Here is a 21,098-nt window from a genome sequence, read left to right on the forward strand (position 1 = left end):
GTCAAACTCAAGGCCCGTGGGCCCTATTCAGCTTAGATCTGGTCCATGGGGCCATCCTGGAAACAGTGAAGGACCAGCCCATGGTGCCTCCATGCAAATATATACTTGATATATTTAATCAAGTATTAAATATAATAAATGTATTCATTCTATCTATCATCTATCTATCTATCTATCTATCTATCTATCTATCTATCTATCTATCTATCTATCTATCTATCTATCTATCTATCTATCTATCTATCTATACCTTTCCCCTTCTAGCACATTAAACTCTGCAAACTGGACACAATTTTGGAGGAACTCTGGCACTGACCATGTTCTAAAATTTAATAACAAAACAAATCATTGCATAACTTTCCCCTTATCAATAATCTTAAAACCAAAAAATCTTATGACAACAGGAAACAACAGAAGAATTCTTTAAAGTAAAAGATGGATTTTACAAATTTTAATAAATGTTGCTAAGAGCTCCATGACATGAGTCTTCAAGCAGATTATTTCAGAATCATACTGTTGCAAAAAAGACTCTGCTTTTTCTGTCTGATAATCTAATCTTGGGAAATGATGATACTCTGAGAATATTGACTTTTGCTATGACTTCTGTAATGAGTGCCTCAGAGGGAAAAGGTTATATGTTCTTGTAGGATGCATCTTTGCGTGAAAAATGATTTTAGGTGGAATCTTTAAGAAGGGCTGAGAAGTCAACAAAGTCAGGCCAGACCAATTCCATATGCTAAGGGAATTCCAGACAAAATATACTGGCTATATATAGTGAAGAACCCATCTTAAAACCATTGTACATTTAGCTAAGTATTGTCTACAATGAATAAGATTGGTTATAATTGGCTATTATATAGATAAATTCTGGGGACAATTTATAGCCCTAGTAAAATATGTGGTCTATAATCCTTTCTTTGTGGCTTCCAGGGGCTTCCTCTGGAAAACTAAAAAAGCATTTGAAGGCAAGAAATTCATAAAAATTAAGGTAGACTTAACACAGTTTTAAAAGTTAATAATTTCCCACAAATATCTAGAAAAAATTATGTCCTAGTCTTAATGCAATGTTGTCTTTTGATTTGCGACTGTAGGTACATACTCCATCAAATAAATCTCAATTTCTGATTACTTTATAAATGTATCAGTGTAAATTTTCTTGGCAAAATTACAAAAGTCATTTTCTATTTCCTCCTCCTGGAATATTTTTCAATTTTCCAGACTGGCCAACAGGGCTATTAAAATAGTAATCAGGTATGACCCTTACATTTTGAGATCAATCATGATTGACTAAATGCTGGGACCTGTCTAGACACTATTCCCATTAGTCTCTCCAGAAATGTTAAACACAGCTCGGGGCCATCAAAAGTTATCCATCACTGGCTTATTGTGATGCATTAGGAACCTCTCAGTTGTCCATGGAGTTTAATCCTGATACCTTCTATCAGTTTAAGTATCGATAATACTGAGATAATACAATCAACTCATGCAACATTTTCTTGGACACTCTTGGACAACAACAATTCACTGTTGTTGAATTCATTCAGAAAAAGAAGACTAAAGGAAAAGAGAGCTTGGTTTAATAGACTACAGAGTGAAAAAGCTTTGCACAGAGAATTTAGCAGCAATCATCTGATCACCAAGTAGATAGTACTGCCCAGTAATTTAGGGTGAAGTCAGCTCAGCTTGTTTACTTGACCGAACTAAAAGCGCAGCAGCATTTCTATTCTTGATGGTATCTCAGGAACTCCATGCTTATGAACTACATGGTTGAACTTTAACTGCTATGAAAGTTGCTGGGGAAAACATGACAGATTCAGATTAAGCAATGAGCAGCGCTCCCTGTCTTAATATAAACTCCTCAGGCACCTTCAGCACACAGAATTTAGAACATGTATGAAAGGGGGTGGCAGTGCTGTTCTGTTGCCCCCACCCCTTGATGTCTTCCACAGCACTATTGTCTGTCTATTGATAGCTGTTGATAAGCTTCATTATGCATCTCTGACAATGGATGCAATGCAGAACAATATTCCCTTTGTTAGCAGAAATTTAGTCACTGGATTCTTAAAAAAGAACACCTCCAGAAAATATGACATAACATGTTTTTCAAGTTCAGTTTTCCCCCCAGTATTTTCAAAGTATCTTGAGGTGGGGGGCGGGGGAGAATAGAGGAACTATGACTTTAGTTACCTCCTTTAATTGGACTCAAAAGTTAAAAAATGTAAGTTTTATTGCCTTTCTATCATCAAATCTAGCTTAGAGGTATCACCATGTCTGTACATCACAAAGTGGATTCGTTCTAACAAGTGCCTTGTTGATTCCTGACATTAAAAGTCTACAGTGCAAAACTGATTTACACAAGACCTTTGGAGGTTATAAGCTGGGAAGACTGAATTAAAGAAATAAATTCAGTTGTAGTAAATTATATTGACAGAGATGTACCGAAGAAGAGGGATGATGCAAAATATGTTACACAGATTATCATTCAGAACATTAGAATATTCCTCTTCTGACACTACACACTGTATATCAGATCTCTTAAACAATCAAGAGAGGCACATTCGTGATGTGTGCCTGTCATATCAGTATTAATGTCATGTTCTTCCTTATAGCACACAGAGGAAAGTGGAATAGAAAGAAGGTGGGGGGGGAATCAATGTTTTTTGGAAAGGTTTCATGCTCAGTACACCATCCAATTACCCTCCTTCTGAACCCACACTGAGAAGATTTATATTTAATTATGGAAAGGCAATTTGCAAGCATGTGAAATCAGCATTACTCAATTCCCTGAGTCTGTTTTTAATTTTTGTTTAGCTTTGTGGTTTGGATGATCGTGCTGCAGTGGCAGTTGCTTCTGAAAAATGAACAACCCATCATCAATTATCTGGAAAATAAACTATCTTTCAGCAACACTCTGGTATCATGTGCTTTCAAAAGGGTTTTTTTGTAACTCCAGCAACAAGAAGTTCAAGAGAGAAGAGTAGATTTACAGCACCAAATGCTATATGGATGCTACGGAAGGAGAGAAGTTTGAAGGAAAAGAAACAAAGATCACAAAAGCATATTATCTTGCTAAACAAGTACACTGGGATGGAATAAAGCATTGCACCTACTGCCTTGAGATCATGAGTAAAGATTGAGCGAAGGAAAAATAAAGCTTGCAAACATGACTCTTGAATTATCATGTATCTTTTCACAAACGCTTTAATCAATTACAAGTAGTTTTCGACTGCAACCTTTCATTTAGCGTCTATTCAAATTATGATGGCACTGAAAAAAAGCAACTTACAACTGGTCCTCACAATTACAACTGTCACAACATCCCTGCAGTCACATCATCAGATTTTTGAGTACTTGGCAACCAGTACGTATTTATAACAGTTGTAGAGTTATACATCACATAAATTCCATGGTGATTGTAGGGGTGGATGGTTGGTGAAGAAGAGGGGGAGGAGCTGACTGCTGTGATGGATCCGAGAGCACGCAGGGCAGAGAAGAGACAAGAGCAACGGAGATCTGCAGATTACTTGGGAGAAGGTGCCGCCTGTTTTGATGGCCTGCACCGGAAAACTATTTATCAACAGCAGACAGAGGGAGGCGTTGCTGGGAATGTGTTTGGTTTCTGGCTGTGTGTATTTGTTCCTGGTGCTTCCTGCTAGACTTTGGAAACTCTGAACTTCTCTTGTCAAGTGAGCTCCTGTGGGTGTACTTCAATTTGGCTTGGTGGACTTCTTTGTTGGAGTAATTTTCCATTGTTTTATGGACTGTTGGCCATTGCCTTGTGGACTAACCTTTTGGCCTGCTTGTGACTGGAGTTGTTTGGGACAGTTCTGAGGGTGGATGAAGGGAATTGCTGGTGAACATTAATAAACTCTCTAAACCACACTTACATGTATGTGTGTTTGTGTGAGTGGGGCAGCACATTTGATTGCCATTTGCAATTTTCCCTGCCAGGTTCTAACAAGAAAAGTCAAGGGGAAGCTGGATTTGCTCAACACCATGTGATTTGCCTACTGACCATGGCAAAAAAGGATGTAAAATCAGCACAGACATGTGATGACTCACTTAAGGACAGCAGCGCTTAGTGATGGGAGTTCTGGTACCAATTGTGGTCATTAAGTTGAGAACAACCTGCTTGTGCAAACATTTTTAGTCTAGAGGTTTTTTTGAGTTTGAAAGCTCTATTTTTTCTTTCTTTGAGTAGAATAGATAGGGTGGGCCAGAAGGAAAAAACCTACAGAAGTTTCAATTAAAGTGAAACAATACGTAAGTATGATGACTAATCTCCAGGCATGCATTTCATAACTCTCTCCTCCTGTTACAATAAGAATTACAATTTGGTAACTACTTTTGGCTGTCTGTAGGGTTAGAACTTAGAATCAAAATGCATGCATAGGTCTCAAAAAGTGCCCTTCTGATGCACGAAAAAAGTCTCAGTGAGCTTTTGGCCTGGAGCAGACTGGGCTGAAAGGAGTAGCACAGTCCATATAGCAACCAATAGAAGAGTATGGAGATGACCTTAAAGATGATATTCAATAGCTGTTAAGTAAGTACCAGCTTAGTAACTAGGGTTGGTACCAGCATCTAGCAAATTCTCAGAAGTTTACTGAGGACCAGTATCATGATTTCAAGACTTGGTAATATTTTGTACCTCGCCAAAATCTAGCAACACTTAGCAGCTTGGAAACTATACAATTCAATAACAATTAAAATATCTATGATATACCATGAAACAAATACTGTAAATAACAAAAAAGAGTATTTTTTTCCCCAAAATGGCACTGTGCTTAAATTAAGGTTCTTCAGATGCCCATGTTTATAGTTTTACAAAATTGCTATAGAGGACTAGGTGACTCTCCTGCACTGGCAACAGAGGTGATGGGAGTATATCTCCTCTCCCACCCATCTCTGGTAGGCAGTGGTGGGTTTCAAATTTTTTAGAACCTCTTCTATAGGTGTGGCCTGCTTTGTGGGAGTGGCTTGCCAGCCATGTGACTGAGTGGGAGTGGCTTGCCAGCCATGTGACAGAGTGGGAGTGGCTTGCCAGCCATGTGACTGAGTGGGTGTGGCCAACTTGTGACATGTGGTGAAACTCATTTAACAACACTCTTGCTTAGCAACCAAAATGTTGGCTCAGAAACTCTGGCATTTGAAGAACGCAAGTCTCAAAGCTATCAAGTTACAAGACCTTTGCACCCCTAACTCTTTAGAAAAAAATACCCCAGGGGTGTTCAAACTTGACAGCTTTAAGACTTTAAGGTTTAGATAGGACTCTTAGAGATGGGCGAGGCAATTGGTGAGCCAGCCAATCAGTGAGCGGCGGGAGGGGAAGCATAGTGCGGACGGGTGGGGGGAGGGAACTGGAACCGGTTCTAAACGGCATGGTAGATTTGTGGAACCTCTTCTATAGAAGAGGTTAGAACTGGCAGGAACCCACCCCTGTTGGTAAGTAGGAATTATGGCGGTTGTAGTCCAGTACATTCAGGAGACACCACAGGCATAGAGAGTGGTTTAGGAAGAAAAGCTTTCTCATTCCATTCAGACTGGATGCTTATCTCCTCCAGCAATGTTTCCTCTAGTGCTCATCCTCTCATCTCACCTCTCTTTAACTGGAGTTTCATTGGAACTGAATCAAGAAATTTATCTGTACCACCACACCTGCATAACATTTCCTAGAAGCTTCTCATGCATGCTCTAATAAAGTTTTGCGAAGACTTCCACAGAACTCTCCTTAAAATTATACTGGAACAGCAAGAAACGATATAATCAAAACTTGTTTCACAGGAAGAAGGAAGTTTTAGTTTTAAAAATTCCAAAGTAGTTAAGTAAAAGAAAAGTAAAATCTACATAAACTACTAAGAGTGATGGTGCAACAAGCTCTTGACAGGTAGTCCTCAACTTATGACCATTCATTCAATGACAGTTTGAAGTTATGACGGCACTGAAAAAAGTGACTTATGACTGGTTTTAATGATCATTGCAGCATCCCTGTGGTCAAATGATCAAAATTTGAGTGCTTGAGAACTGGCGTGTATTTATGACAGCTGCAGTATCCCAGGGTCACATGCCTGACATTTTCATATCTTTCTAGGGGTCTTCCAACTAATAAAATCAATGGGGGAAAGCCAGATTCGTTTAAGAACCACACAATTCACTTAACAACTTCAGTGATTTGCTTAACCACCAGGGAAAAAAGTTTGCAAAATTAGCGCTACTCACTTAACAAACAACTTGCTTAGCAACAGATATTCTGATCCCAATTGTGGTCATTAGTCAAGGAACATCTGTAATACATTTTTCTTTGGGTCATATTGCTATAAAATTTTCTGAATGTATAGCACCATCAAAATTGCCAATGTGGCGACCAACTGCATTTTTCCAGAGAGGAAGATGTTGTTTCATTGCCATTAACCAAGAAGTCCCCATCTCAAGTGATCATCAATGCAGCAGGGAACACACCCTGGTTGAGATTAGGAGAATTCTCTTTTAAGGACACAACACAGGAAACCAATATTTGGATGCAGATAACAGATCCTAGATAAAGTGAACAATCTAGGATCAAGTATTTTCTTGCTCTGCTGAATACAGTCATCCGGCTCATGGTTTGTTCAATTATCTAGGTAAAGGTAAAGGTTCCCCTCGCACATATGTGCTAGTCATTCCCAACTCTAGGGGAAAGTCTTCCTCTCCATTTCAAAGCCGAAGAGCCAGCACTGTCCGAAGGCTTCTCCGTGGTCATGTGGCCAGCATGACTAAACGCCAAAGGCACATGGAACGCTGTTACCTTCCCACCAAAGGTGGTTCCTATTTTCTACTCGCATTTTTACATGCTTTCGAACTGCTAGGTTGGCAGAAACTGGGACAAGTAACGGGAGCTCACTCGGTTACGTGGTGCTAGGGATTCGAACCGCCAAGCTGCTGACCTTTCTGATTGACAAGCTCAGCATCTTAGCCACTGAGTCAATTATCTAGTTTTAGCCAAACATTTATCTAGTTTTAGCCAAACAGATGCAGAAGTACAAGATACTGCAAAGCTATTGATGGCCATAGGGAATAATAAAAGGCACGAGAGAGAAAAACCACAATTTATGCCAGTGAACTAACGTAGGTTAGCTTCTCATGACCCCTCTTCCCCCAATTTCCTGAGATATAAGAGGAAGGGAAAGAAAACACTGTCAGGTTTTGATGATTCCATTATTATAGCCAATATCAAAATTATTGAGTGTGTTTCCTGACCTGGTCCACCTCAAAGGGCGGATACCAATAATGTCCACAGACTCTGAAGTCTTGTCTAGCATAAGACAGCTACAGTAGTTATAATCTTAACAACCTAATGGTTTAAAAATAAGAATCCTATTTATAGGAGAGAGAACAGATATTTAGTTCAAGAGAATTCCATGCCACAAAAAGATCCTATTAGCAACATATTGTGAAACAAATTCAAGTACTAGTTGTGCACAGAAGAACCCTTCTGACCACGACCAAATTGGGTGCCAACCAAAAAATCCGCTAAATGTTTCACTCTGGTCACAAACACATCCTCGCGTGGTGATCAAACACACCTGCGGCAATTTTCCCTGCATCATTTTTTGTACGCGCATGCACAGCCAGTCTTGCTTCCGGTCACGACCAAATCGAGTTGCGATCGAAGTCCTGGAACGGATTGCGGTCATGACCGGAGGTTCCACTGTATTTGTTTGTTTGTTTTTATGTTATGTAGTTACTTGGGAATACTCAACTCAGGCTAGAGTAGGGCATTAAATAAATACAAGTCCTTTGTGCAGAGTTAGCATGATTTTATAGCTTTTTTTTTTCCTTATAAATTCCAGAGAAATTCAACGCCTTTGTTTCAGCTCAATACCAATGTCTACAACAAATGTTTACATTTCATTTAAGCAGCTTCTGAAACCCTGCACCACACCCCAGCAACTACATAAAAATTCAATTTGCTGCAAAAGCCGATCACACACCTGTTCAATCATGTGTGTACACTGCCTTTCTTAAAGACGTCATGGTGTATTGGGGAAAACATTTTATTTTAAATGTGTTTGAAAGAAGTGCATTCTCCAATAAATATTTTGATGGTTGTGTTTAAATATAGTTTCCAGTTTTAATCCACCTTTTTAAAATGTCAATCATTAACAGAAAATGTATTGTTACGATTGTTGTATTAAGAAGATTATTCTAGGAAAATGAAATATACATCTCTTTCTCACTGACATACACAGTTGAACTAGATTAGGAAAATCTACAGCACCTAAAGATCTGAAGGATAATTTTATTCTAGTGAACCAATCAGCTTCAGACTCAGGAGTAGGCTGCTGGGAGTTCGCAGGGGTTCGGGAGAACCTCTAGCTAAGATTCTCTGCAGTTTGGAGAACCCCTAAATTCCACTTCTGGCTGGCCCCGCCCACCCTGCCCCTGCCAGGAGTCCCCACGTGGCCCGTTTTGCAGGTAAGTGCATGGTGCGTGCGGAGTCTCAGGAAGGGAAAGAAACAGGTCTACCAGAAGTTCGGGAAGGCTGGAAACAATCCGTTTCAGGCCTCCGGAGCCTGGGGAGGCCGTTTTTGCCCTCTCGGAAGCTTGAGAAAAGCCTTCGGAGCCCAGGGAGAGCAACACCTCCCCCCCTCCCGCCATGGTACAGGAGGCCAACTAGGCCATAACCGCCATGGCCACGCCCACCCAGCAACCAGGCAGAGAACCCCTTGCTAACAATTTTGAAGCCCATCCCTGACTGCAGTATGCATTTAATCTGAATTTTACCACAGTAAATTAATATAGGAACTCTATGTCAATAGTTACCTGCTGGAGACATTCCCTGAAACCGTTTCTTTTGACACGAGAGACTTGCAAAATGGCTTCCCTATGATCATAGCCACAAGGCACACAATTTATCCCATATGAACTGGGTGGGATCCTAAGGTATTGCTATAAATGCACGAAGGTCAATGCGCTGCAACGTATTGTCCTCATTGTTTTTTACCATAATGATACAAAAAAGAAATCAGATCGGCAGTGAATATGGTGAGAATTAAGGAAGTGTCTGGGGACACAGTAGTATCACATATATAATCTGATTTACCAACTCATTTCTGGCACTATGGAAGCTTTTTCCCTATGGTATTATTCCAGATGGTTATGAAAGATTCTATCTGTATAGAAATGACTGATATGATGCAGATGTCAGATTCACATGTAACTAATTAGTATAAGAGTGCATCATAAGGAAGAGGACCCTAACCTATTTGTGTTCAGAGAAGAGCCACATTGAAGACAAGTTTCTATGTGAAAAATTGAATGAAGTGAGTATATTTAGCCTGCAGAAGAGACAACTAAGAGGTAATATTTAACTCTTCCAAAATGTTGCACATTCTACAAATGTACCATCAATTTTGGTTATGCTGCAGGAACAAACAGGAATGGTAATTAAGAATATCTCTCCAGCAAATTATACAATTATACTATGCAATGGAATATTTGCCTCAGTAATTCCAGGAGGCATTGTTCCTTCATCTGCAAATATTACTAGAGCAATTGGTAATTTACAGGATTGTGGGTGTATTTTGGAACATCCAACATGCTACATCCTTCTGATCCTGATATTATAATAAGCGGTTGCCATCTTGCAGATGTTGACCTTCTGCCCTTGTAAATATAACACTAAAGCTATCTCCAGATGATGACAAAGTTGATCAGATAAATGCTTTTCAGTAAGTGTTGCTTTTAGAAGCATTACATGGTCAGGGAGAAGTGATTCTCTTGATCCTATACTAACTATACCTAAGGCAGGGGTGAAATCAACTTACCTTTGCTACCGGTTCACAAATGTGAGTGCACACCCATGCATGCACAGGAGCTTTTGTGCATGTGCACAGCGTCAAAATTGACGTGATGACGTCCAGGCGGGTGGGCAGAGCCTGTTACCAAGCATGCCTGCAAAGATAAGCAAACAGCGACAGGGGAATCCACTGTGCCACGCGATTTAGATTAGCTAAAAAGCAGGAAAGCTGACGATTCTAGCTAATATAAATCGCGCGTCACAGCTGATCGTCGGAAATACCGGTTCATGCGAACCGGTAGCATATTTTACTATCGGTTTGGGCAAACTGGTACGAACCGGTAGCATTTCACCCCTGACCTAAGGTCAATGTTCTGTTAGTCCTGGAAAGTATTACTTCATGGTATGCCATTCTCTAAAGTTACCCTGATTCACTGAAACTATTGGAACACCAAGGGTTTTTTTCTCACACATCTCATTAAGCCATAATATTTGCTTTTAAATTAGTGTTATGCTTGAACCTATGTTTCAGTTTTAGGCATAAATGGAACTATTATGCTTTAATCAACTGTGCATTCCTAAAACCTTGACATAATATTGATCTATATATAATGTAGACAATTTCAAGTTAAATGGTCTGATATTCTTAATAAAAGAGGAAATAGTACCTCATGCAGACTTTCAAAATAGCTTCACTGACATCTGGTACTTAAACAAGACTAATTTAAAAGTTCTCAATAATTGGCAATCTTAGATTAGTATTTTGAACAACAAAATATCCATTATTACAATGTCTGTATTTTTTACTCAAGAGCTTATGGTGGTACACAATTGGCTTTATTTTCTCCCCCCCAACAGTGCAAAATAATGCCTTAAATTTTGTTTGCTAAGCAGATCTTACCTTTGCCTCTTCATTAACATCCCAAGTGAATGAAACAGCATTATAGGCAATTTCTTCAATATTTCCAATGGTGTTGAAGCTTTCCTTATAATCAGCTGTAACAAACGATAAAAAGATCATAGATGCTTATATAAAATGCAGACATTTCTTCCAATATAATGTACATGTATACGTAGGTGTAGGGGTGTGTGTGTGTGTGTGTGTGTGTGTGTGTGTGTGTGTGTGTGTAGATAGATAGATAGATAGATAGATAGACAGACAGACAGACAGACAGACAGACAGACAGACAGACAGATAGATAGATAGATAGATAGATAGATGATAGATAATAGATAATTTTTGATTTGCAATTTAGTACTGCAGTTGTGGCTCAATTTGCCAAGACAAATGTTTTCTAAACGATACTACATCTACTCTTCAAAGTTGGTAATAAGATACTTGAAAGATTACAGTAACCAGCTTCCCACATATTAGCCTAATTATGCCAGCCCAATATTAATTTGGGTTGATGGCATTATATTAGCAAATATTTTATTGGGGCAGTTAATTATAGAACAAATAATTGGAGGAGGGTTTCCTGGAAAGTATGCAGAATTCAACCATTAATAAAAGACAAAAAATAGATTTTTTTTCTGAATTGGCACCAATCAACTGTAGATGTCAACTAAATTTAGCTTTAAATAGCTTTTGCACATCTCACGGAAAAATGTAACGAGATGCCAGTTGTCCTTTCTCTTTGTACTTGTGTTCTACAAACATTCACTCTTGATGAATAAGTAGAAGGATATAATCGTCTTACATATTGTCCAGGATTAGAAGACAGAGAACATTAAAAAAATAGCATGAGTAAAAGAAGCAGAAGAGGCACCACCTGGAGTAGGAGACCCTGGCAAAAATAACACATGCCCTCGTCAATAATTAGACTATCACAATGCTCTATATATGGCGTTGCCTTCCAAGTTTGCAGTTTGCATTATGCAGCAGCCTAGATACTAATGTGTGTGATAGCAATTGCGAGCAATAGCACTCAGGTTTATATACCACTTCACAGTGCTTTACAGCCCTCTCCAAGCGGTTTACAGAATCAGCATATTGCCCCCAACAATCTGGGTCTTCATTTTACCAACCTCGGAAGGATGGAAGGTGAACTGGTGAGAATCAAACTGCCAAACTGCTGGCAGTCAGCAGAAATAGCCTGCAGTTCTAACCACTATGCCATCACGGCTGTGATAACAGGTACAGCCATATAAGACCTTCACTGCAGGCACTGCTGTAGCTCTCCATAGTTCCTCTGACATCGTTCAAAATATTGGTTTTAGCCTACGAAGTACAACATGCTTTGACTTCCACTTTTTGGGGACAATATGCTGATTCTGTAAACCGCTTGGATAGGGTGGAGGTAGACTGTTCGGTGTTCTGGTCCAGATTAGGGAAATATAACAACTCCCTGCATAAAGACACCATTTTTCTAGAGTGGTCCCCATTTTGAAGAATAACCCCAAGTGGTAGAGCAGTTGTGGTTTGCAAGGCTGTAAAAAAAAGGACTTCAGAGTCAATGTTATTGTGGCTAGTTTGGAGTGGTGCTTGTAAACTGTTCTTTTCTTTTTCATTTTAGTTCTATTATTGTTGTGCTTTTATTGTTTTTACAGTTTTATTGTTGCATATTCTGAGGCTATTGTACATTTATGGCTTATTTATATTGCCAACCATCAGGAATTACTCCCACTGCAATGGCTTATAACAAATAAATAAATTGTTCATGGGTTGAAGACGGAAGTAGATCTCATCACACCTGGGCAGCTTTCCAAAATGCAGTTTTGTGCCAATCTGGTTTGGCTGGAAGGGGGAAAAACATGAACATTCTGTATGACACATTCTTGATCATGGTCTAGAGATTGTTGGTTTATTATCTATTCTGCGATGGCAATGCATTCTATTTTCTAAGATTCATCATTCATCAAAATAGATTTATAGGAATCCCAAGATTTTAAGTAGTGATATAAATGAACTGAAGTAGAACCTTTAAAGCTTTTATTACACATTCTAGGGATTCACTTTCAAAACAAATTCGTGGGCAATATAAACCCAGAAACCAGCTTTTTGGAATAAAAGAATTACAGAATTAAACTAATTTAACTTCATAGAAAAGACCTCTCATAATCAAAATGCACATTTCCATAATAAACATGTGAAAAACTTCTGCCCACTCTCTTGTCCCTTCTTCATTTTCTTTTCTTTTTAAAAAAAAAAAATGAAACACATACATTCTGTTCAGGAGAAGATTAAAAGATTAATATTCCCCATAGTATTTACATGATAGCAATCTCTGACTGACTAAAAGGAAAGAATTTAGGGTAGACTCTTTTGAAAGACTGGGATGCTGTCTGGACAAGTGAAACTATCTGCTTGGAATGTTGAACACACCGGAGGGCACAGGGATCTGTGGAATTTTCAAATAGATCTGGTTTTCTTTAAGAGGAAGTTTCCCAAATGTCCATATATCAGATTTTTAATCTACCTAGTAAAAAAAAAGGGGGGGGGGAAATCTTCACAACATAGAATAGTATTCTGAAGTTAAGCTACTACTACAGGACCATTAAAAATATTAGATAGAAGATTAGATATCAACCATCAATGTTGTTAACATAAAACCCTGAATTCTAGTAGAGAGCACATCATCTCCCTTTCCCTACATCTTCCTCCTCCTCCTATTGTTCCCCTGGCTTTTCTTGCAATATATACCCAATTTATATGGCTGCCCATCTACTCAAAGAAATGTTGGGTAGAGAGCAAGCCAAAACAAAGCAAAATAAAAAATTTCCATTAAAAGCAAAAACAAGCAAAGCAACTCGAGGTCCAATACAATCTCCAAAGTCATCCATCATGGGCACCCATGCCAAACTCCTGTTGTTAGCATCCTAGCCCCAGTGCCTGGGAAAAGACACCATTCTTCATAGCCTTCCAGAAAGCCAATAGAGTCAGGACCATCCCAATTTGGGGATGGGGGTTAGATTGTTTCACAGGGCAAGCATCAAGGTACATGTCCAAGGCCCACCAGGTAACACTGTTTCAGCAATGGGTATCTGCAGGATGTCCACTCTTCCAGTCCTGGAAGATGGGCAGAAATCACTAGAAGAAATATTAGAGGGCACCAGGCCCAAAGCATGTAGGGGTTTTAAAGATGACAGTCAGTACTTTGAATTTCACTCGGAAAACTTACTGAAACATAGTGTAGCTTCCAAAAGATAGAGGGCCAGAATGAATACACTGCCACCATCCCTGGGCCCACCAGATGTCACTGAAAACATATCATTTTGCAAAACTATTTCTACAGTCAGCATTATGAACATTAAAAAATTAATAATCTTAAACTGCATTTGCTAATATTAATCTACTAGATTAGTGATGGCAAACCTTTTCAGCACCGAGTATCAAAAATGTCGTGTGGAAATGCTGTGCACAGTCATTGGGGCCATGCTCCGGAAAAGCCAAACTTCCAGGTTTGCCTAATGCATGCCTAATAATCAGCTAGCCGGCGTGCATGCACACACCAGTTTTTGGCACTGCCGCACGTGCAGAGGACAGCTGCTCATCACACGCATGCGTGCCAGAATCCCGGAAGACAAACAGGCAAGGCTGCACATGCTGGGCGACATGGCTTCGCATGTCATTTAGGGCACGCATGACATAGGTTCACAATCACGGTAGTAGATCCAAATCCTTCTTTAGGACCCTGAGATAACATCCAATTTAGGAATAAACTAAATATATTGTTTGCATGTTGATGCAAATATGTGATCTAAACGTGTTCCTTATGTCAGTGTTCCAAATATCATGCAGAATTAAATCAGAGTCCAAGGCAGAGCTATCCTTAAAGTTCCAATTTAATAAGACAGACATGTTGGCACATCTGTAGAAAATCCCAAATCTAAAAACTTCCTGGGATTTCACCCAGTTGAAAGTTCATGATCTTATCCCCACACCCATAAATCCATCACATGGTGCAATTTCTTCGCCCACGCTGGCATTTCCACCCATCTAGTTCCACTCAGATGCAGAGGTGTGGAGACAAAAGATGACTAGAAAGGAATGATAACAACAAATTCCACAATTCTACTCCTTTCTATTCCCCCTCCCAATTACTACACTAATGAAACAGCATAAGAAAATAATAGAGAGTATGGCAGGCCAAAGATCCTAATAACTGCAGGCCTGACACCTTACATGATTCTGTAAGAAGAATTTTTTTAAAAAAAATGGCCTGGAAACAAAAGATGGTAAACTTTTCCATCATCTCTTGGCATGAAACCTTGCGGGGCACAAGTGCCTGTATGGAAGCTCTCGGAAAAGAAAGATGCAACACTTTGCTCCGGAATTTGCAAACTAAAATAATGAAGGTCTCCTGTTAGCAAAACTTCTTTATTTAAGGCTGTTTACCCCCGATATTGTGCCTTAACAATTGCTCAATATTCATAATAACCTGATTCAGGTCATTTTTCAGGTTTGACCAGTAGTTAAAATATATAATTGGTAACTGAACTGATTTTATCTGATAATGCTGTAAGAAACTTTGATTCCTAATGTTTAGATGCATTTTTCTTTTTACTTGCTTACCATTTTCTTTATTTCAGAAAATAAATATCTATATCTTTTCAAAGACCGCAAAAGAAGTTTTGAAAGCTAGTTGGGAAATGGATAAATGATTGGCAATGCAATCCTCATCTGTTTCCTCCTAAAATCCCAGCTCATCAATGATCCTCATTCCTAGATAACATAATTCTACAAAGGTAGCTAAAGAGATTTTATCTTTATATTGTGAATATGTCCAAACATAGAGCTTCAGTGTTTGAATATCTTTTTCTTATAGTATTTTGGTAAGGTTCTTACTCCATAATACTTGTATAAACATCAAGCAATTACTTGTTAGTAATTGCTTGATGTTAGACAGCATCACCACCAGATGGATTAATAATTGGCTAACCAACCGCACTCAACATGTAGTCAATGGAATTGCATCTACATGGAGGGAAGTATGCAGTGGAGTACCCCAAGGCTCTGTTTTAGACCCAGTATTCTTCAACAACTTCATCAATGATTTGGATAAGGGAATAAATGGGGAACTCATCAAATTTGCAGATGACACCAAGCTGGCAGGAATAACCAACACTCCAGAAGATAGGCTTAAGGTACAGAAGGATCTTGACAGATTCGAAAATTGGGCGCTATCTAATAAAATGAAATTCAATGGTGAAAAGAGTAAGGTTCTACATATAGGCAAGAAAAACAAAATGCACAGGTACATATGCTCAATAGTAGTAACTGTGAGAGGGATCTTGGAGTCCTAGTGGACAACTATTTAAATATGAGCCAGCAGTGTGCAGCAGCTGCCAAAAAAGCCAACACAGTTCTAGGCTACATAAGCAGAGGGAGAGAATCAAGATCACATGAAGTGTTAATTACCACTTTATAATGCCTTGGTAAGGCCACACTTGGAATACTGCATTGAGTTTTGGTCTCTACAATGTAGAAAAGATGTGGAGACTCTAGAAAGAGCGCAGAGAAGAGCAACAAAGATGATTAGGGGACTGGAGGCTAAAATATATGAACAGTTGCAGGAACTGGGTATGTCTAGTTTAATGAAAAGAAGGACTAGGGGAGACATGATAGCAGTGTTCCAGCAGTGTTCCAATATCTCAGGGGTTGCCACAAAGAAGAGTGAGTCAAACTATTCTCCAAGGCACCTGAGGGCAGAACAAGAAGCAATGGGTGGAAACTAATCAAGGAGAGAAGCAACTTAGAACTGAGAAGAAATTTTAGTTAAAACAATTAATCAGTGGAACAGCTTGCCTCCAGAAGTTGTGAATACCCCAACACTGGAAGTCTTTAAGAAGATGTTGGGTAGCCATTTGTCTGAAATGGTATAAGGTTTCCTGCCTAGGCAGGGGGTTGGATTAGAAGACCTCCAAGGTCCCTTCCAACTCTTGTATTGTATTGTATTGTACTGCAAGACAAGGCCAAAGTAGAGAAGATTTGGGGGAAGGGAGAGATATGGTAACAATCTTCAAATAGCTATCAAGCAGAACTCCTGACACAGAACTAGAATCAGTTGGTATAAGAAATGGCAGAGAAGTTTAGGAGAAAATTACTAAAAACAAGAGGTGGTGAAGAAAAGAAGAGGGTGCCCTTGAAATGGTGGCTTCTCCCTTGTTGGAAGTATTTAAGCAATGGCTTTGTCAGAGATACTATACAGGTGGTCCTTGACTTACAACAGTTCATTTAATGAACATTCAACGTTACAACATCACTGAAAAAAGTGACTTATGACCCTTATTTCACTTACAACAGTTACAGTGTCTCCATGGTCATATGATCAAAATTCAGATGCTTGGCAATTAACTTATATTTATTTACAGTGTTTACAGTGTTCCGGGGGTCATGAGATCACCTTTTGCAATCTTCTAACAAGCAAAGTCAATGGGGAAGCCAGTTTCACGTAACAACCGTGTTATTAATTTATCAATTGCAGTGATTCACTTAATAGCTCTGACAAGAAAGGTTATAAAATGGGGCAAAACTCACTTAATAAATGTCTCACTTAGGAACAGAAATTTTGGGCTCAATATTGGTCATAAGTCGAGGACTACCTGAGCTCACATTCTATATATAGATTATACATTAAGCATGGGGTTAGACCAGATGAAGTCCAAAATTCCTATGATTCTAAACTAGGTAAAAACACAAAAGTTGGAGTTTAACTTTTAATGTGAGCAATGGAGAACTCTGAAGAGGGCTACAATTTCATATAAAACACTGCAATATTACACAACTGAATAAATGGAACATAGAAGACCAACTAAGTAATCTTCTGTACGCTGTGTCCAAATAAGATCATCATAAATGAAAGTTAAAATCTGACAAAAGGTTGGAAGAATCAGGAAAAGCTGATTTCCTCTGAGAGAGAGAAAAAAAAACTAAGGAAAAGATCATATAAGAACACTATTCAAGTAGCTAATATTAACATACAATGTCTTATAAACTTCTTTATAAGCACCTTGAGCCAAGGTGGCGCAGTGGTTAAATGCAGCACTGCAGGCTACTGCTAGATCAGCAGGTCAGCGGTTCAAATCTCACCGGCTCAGGGTTGACTCAGCCTTCCATCCTTCCGAGGTGGGTAAAATGAGGACCCAGATTGTTGGGGGCAATATGCTGACTCTCTGTAAACCGCTTAGAGAGGCCTGAAAGGCCTATGAAGCGGTATATAAGTCTACTGCTATTGCTATATTGCTATTCTTTAATAAGAAGTATGATTTGCGTGAGCTGCAACTTGAACTACTATGGGAATTTTTCATTTTTAAAGTCAGAAAGAATACAACCCTGCTCCCTTATGAAATATCTTGGTCTGGCAAGGAAAAGGAAGAAGGGCAGGTGGCACATGGATACTAACTCTGCCAACCTGGATTTCAGTATCAAGAAGACAGATGGTAGACCGAAGTTCTTCACAAGATCAAAACCTTTCACAAAAATGGTGAAGGCAGTCTCATGCCATTACATTGCAAACTCTACTGTTTTAGCACATGTATGTAACATTGCAATGCAATTCCAACATTTGCCACCACACCACTATCTCCTGAGCTGAATAGGACAAAATTTGACAAAAGCCTCAAAATTGTTTAAAATTTACTTTACATAATTTAATTATTTCAAGAGACTTTATAAAACTCTGCTTTTCAGTTGGTGGGTTACAAGCAATGTTCCCTCTAAGCTGCGCGGGTGGGCGGCCGCACACGTGGCAACAAAACACCGCGCAGCAGTTTCCAACTGCCGCGCAGTGGTTTTTGTGAGACGCCTTCCACGATAATAGGAGAGGAGAGCCAGCCTGGAGACAGCAACCACAAGGCAGAAAGTAGCTGAGAGAAGGGGTGTGGGGGTTGGGAGAAGGCATGGGATGGAGAGGGGGGGAGGGAGGGAGGGAGAGAGAGGGAGAGGGAGGGAGGGAGAGAGAGAGAGAGAGAGAGAGAGACTGCAGAGGGTGTCCTCTAGTCTAGGGCAGGGAGTCATTTGATGGGAAAGTTGCCTCTTGGAAGGAATGACCCGGCTTGGCTCCCGCTTTCGATCTGCCGCCCAATGACCGAACTGAGAAGCAAAGAGCCAGGAAAGACGAGGCAGGAGAGACGAAGTGGCAGCCAAGCCGGGTCATTCCTTCCAAGAGGCAACTTTCCCATTGAATGACTCGCTGCCCTAGACTTGAAGACACCCTCTGCAGTCCCTCTCATCTGGCCGGGATGCCAGCGAGAGTGTTGGGCTAAAGGAAGGAGGGATACGAGAGAGAGAGAGAGAGAGAGAGAGAGAGAGAGAGAGAGAGAGAGAGAGAGAGAGAGAGAGAGAGAGATGGAGGGAGGGAGGGAGGGAGGGAGGGAGTGTGTGTTGGTGGGCAGACTTAACACTTTGTTAAGTTTGTTTCTCTGTGTGTTGTGTATATATACATGTCTCCATGAGTGCAATTGTACAAGCATTTTTTTTCCTCTTTAAAAGAATTTTTGGATTTCTCCTCACCCAACCTTTAAGACTGAAAGAGTTAGAGTTGAAATATAAAGGCATTGTCAATCGCCATACTGTTAGATTGATAGGCAATTATGGTCTTTCTTGATTATATCCTCCTTAGAAAGAATATGCTACTGTATGGTTGAGAAAAAGATCAAACTTCATTCCATGGAAACCCAATGAAGTTCAAAGGGAGGGTTTCTTTCTCCGATGGGCTTCTTGGGTCAACAGTGAATATCAGTTATCAAAAATGTAGGTAGAAAATTAATCAGGCAATAAGCAATTACAAAAAGGGAAGCCAACTTTCTGAATTCTGTTTCTTTGCACTTAGTGACTTATAAATAGACTAATGTTCTGAAAACCTGACCTAAATTACTATATATTTTAAATAGCTGTAAAGCTATGCTGAAAATGTTGTTCTCAAGGTATTGTGATAAATTCAATAAAAAGAAGGGAATTCTTGATGAACTTAAGGAGAAAGGAGAGTATTGGATAGTAAATGGACAAATAAAATTACCAATCAAAGAGAATATGTGCACCTCAGGGTTGAAATGAGATGTTCTCTCTTACTCATTCCTCTTCTTTTCTTCTCACTCTGTCTCTCTCATCCTCTTTCTCTTCTCTTTCTCTCTCCTATTTTTCCATTCTTCTGTCACTGTCTCTCTCCTTCTCCCGTCTCTCTCCTCTTTGTCTCTTTCTGTCTCTCTCACCCTCTTTTCTCTTTGTCTCTCTTTCTCTCTCCTTCTTTCCCACTCTTCTGTCACTTTCTCTCTCCTTCTCTATCTTTTTATGTCTCTCTTTCCTCTTTTTTCTTCCTCTCATCCTCTCTCCCACTCTTTTATCACTTTCTCTCTACCACCCAACCTGTCCCCATACTTATCTTTGACTGATCATGTTTGCAATAATTTACCTTCTTTTCTAAATAGGCGCAGTTCCCTTACTGGATCCCTCACTCACTCAAACACACACACACACACACACACACACACACACACACACACACACACCATTTTTCTCCATTCCAATTTGGATCCTATAAAACAATTGCTCTGTGAAACATCTGTGTAAAATATTCAGGTGCTCAGGCATGAAAATGTGCCGCTCAAACACTATACTTTTCTGCACACAGTGAAAAAAAATTAGAGGGAACATTGGCTACAAGCACTATATTGCATAAAATGATTTATGGATGAATCTTTACTGCCAACCACTGTTAATTTTTTGTTAATTATTTTGAAAGATGGAGGAAATAAATCAATAGAATAGAATTCTTTATGACAGAAGAGTAAATAGGAAGAAGAGGATAAGGTGAGATTAGGAAAGATGATCAAATAAAGATATCCTCCCTTAGTTTAGACATCTCCAAATGTCTTGGACAAGGACTCCCAGGATTACTAATGAGATACAACCGAGTGTATCAGGAAGATATCAGGAGCATTAAAAACTGATGTCAAATGCATTATATCTCATGGCCAGTTGGAAAAATACATAGGAATATGTGTTACTGGTTACCATGGTAATGAAAGAGAATAAGTTATCTCAGCGGGCAGTTTGGTGACAGAAAACTGATGAGAAATTCTGGAAACTGGAATCTGCAGTTTTGAATTAACTTTGTTTTCATATTACTAGTTCACCTAAAGTATTTAACTCATAAAATAAATTCAGTTTAGGCTTTGAAGATGTAGTCTTTGCTTAGACTGAATACTACTCTCACAGAAATATTATGCTACAGTTTTCAAGAGGTGAAAAGGAAATCCCATGTTGTAAGTTTGCACCAAGCGTGAAAAATACTTTAGTGCAACCTTGCTGCATACCAACCAGACTTGGTTTGCCAATTGGCTATTCCAACTCCAGAATAAAATTGACTTCTGGGTGTGAATT

The 21,098-nt window shown here is 39.3% G+C and overlaps 1 protein-coding gene across 2 annotated transcripts in view; it reads right to left on the bottom strand.

Annotated features, from left to right (window-relative positions):
- The window catches only part of GRHL2 (grainyhead like transcription factor 2), a 99,468-nt gene that overhangs the window by 41,638 nt on the left and 36,732 nt on the right, over positions 1–21,098 (bottom strand). For both annotated transcript variants that reach the window (XM_087706804.1, XM_087706803.1), the window contains exon 8: positions 10,677–10,771. In XM_087706804.1, coding sequence (XP_087562930.1) covers positions 10,677–10,771 — 95 coding nt within the window. The remainder of the gene's footprint in view (positions 1–10,676; positions 10,772–21,098) is intronic.

This window comes from Thamnophis sirtalis, unplaced genomic scaffold (assembly GCF_051295495.1).
Source record: "Thamnophis sirtalis isolate CommonGarterSnake01/CBP01778 unplaced genomic scaffold, rThaSir2_p1.2 scaffold_2, whole genome shotgun sequence".
NCBI lineage: Eukaryota > Metazoa > Chordata > Lepidosauria > Squamata > Natricidae > Thamnophis > Thamnophis sirtalis.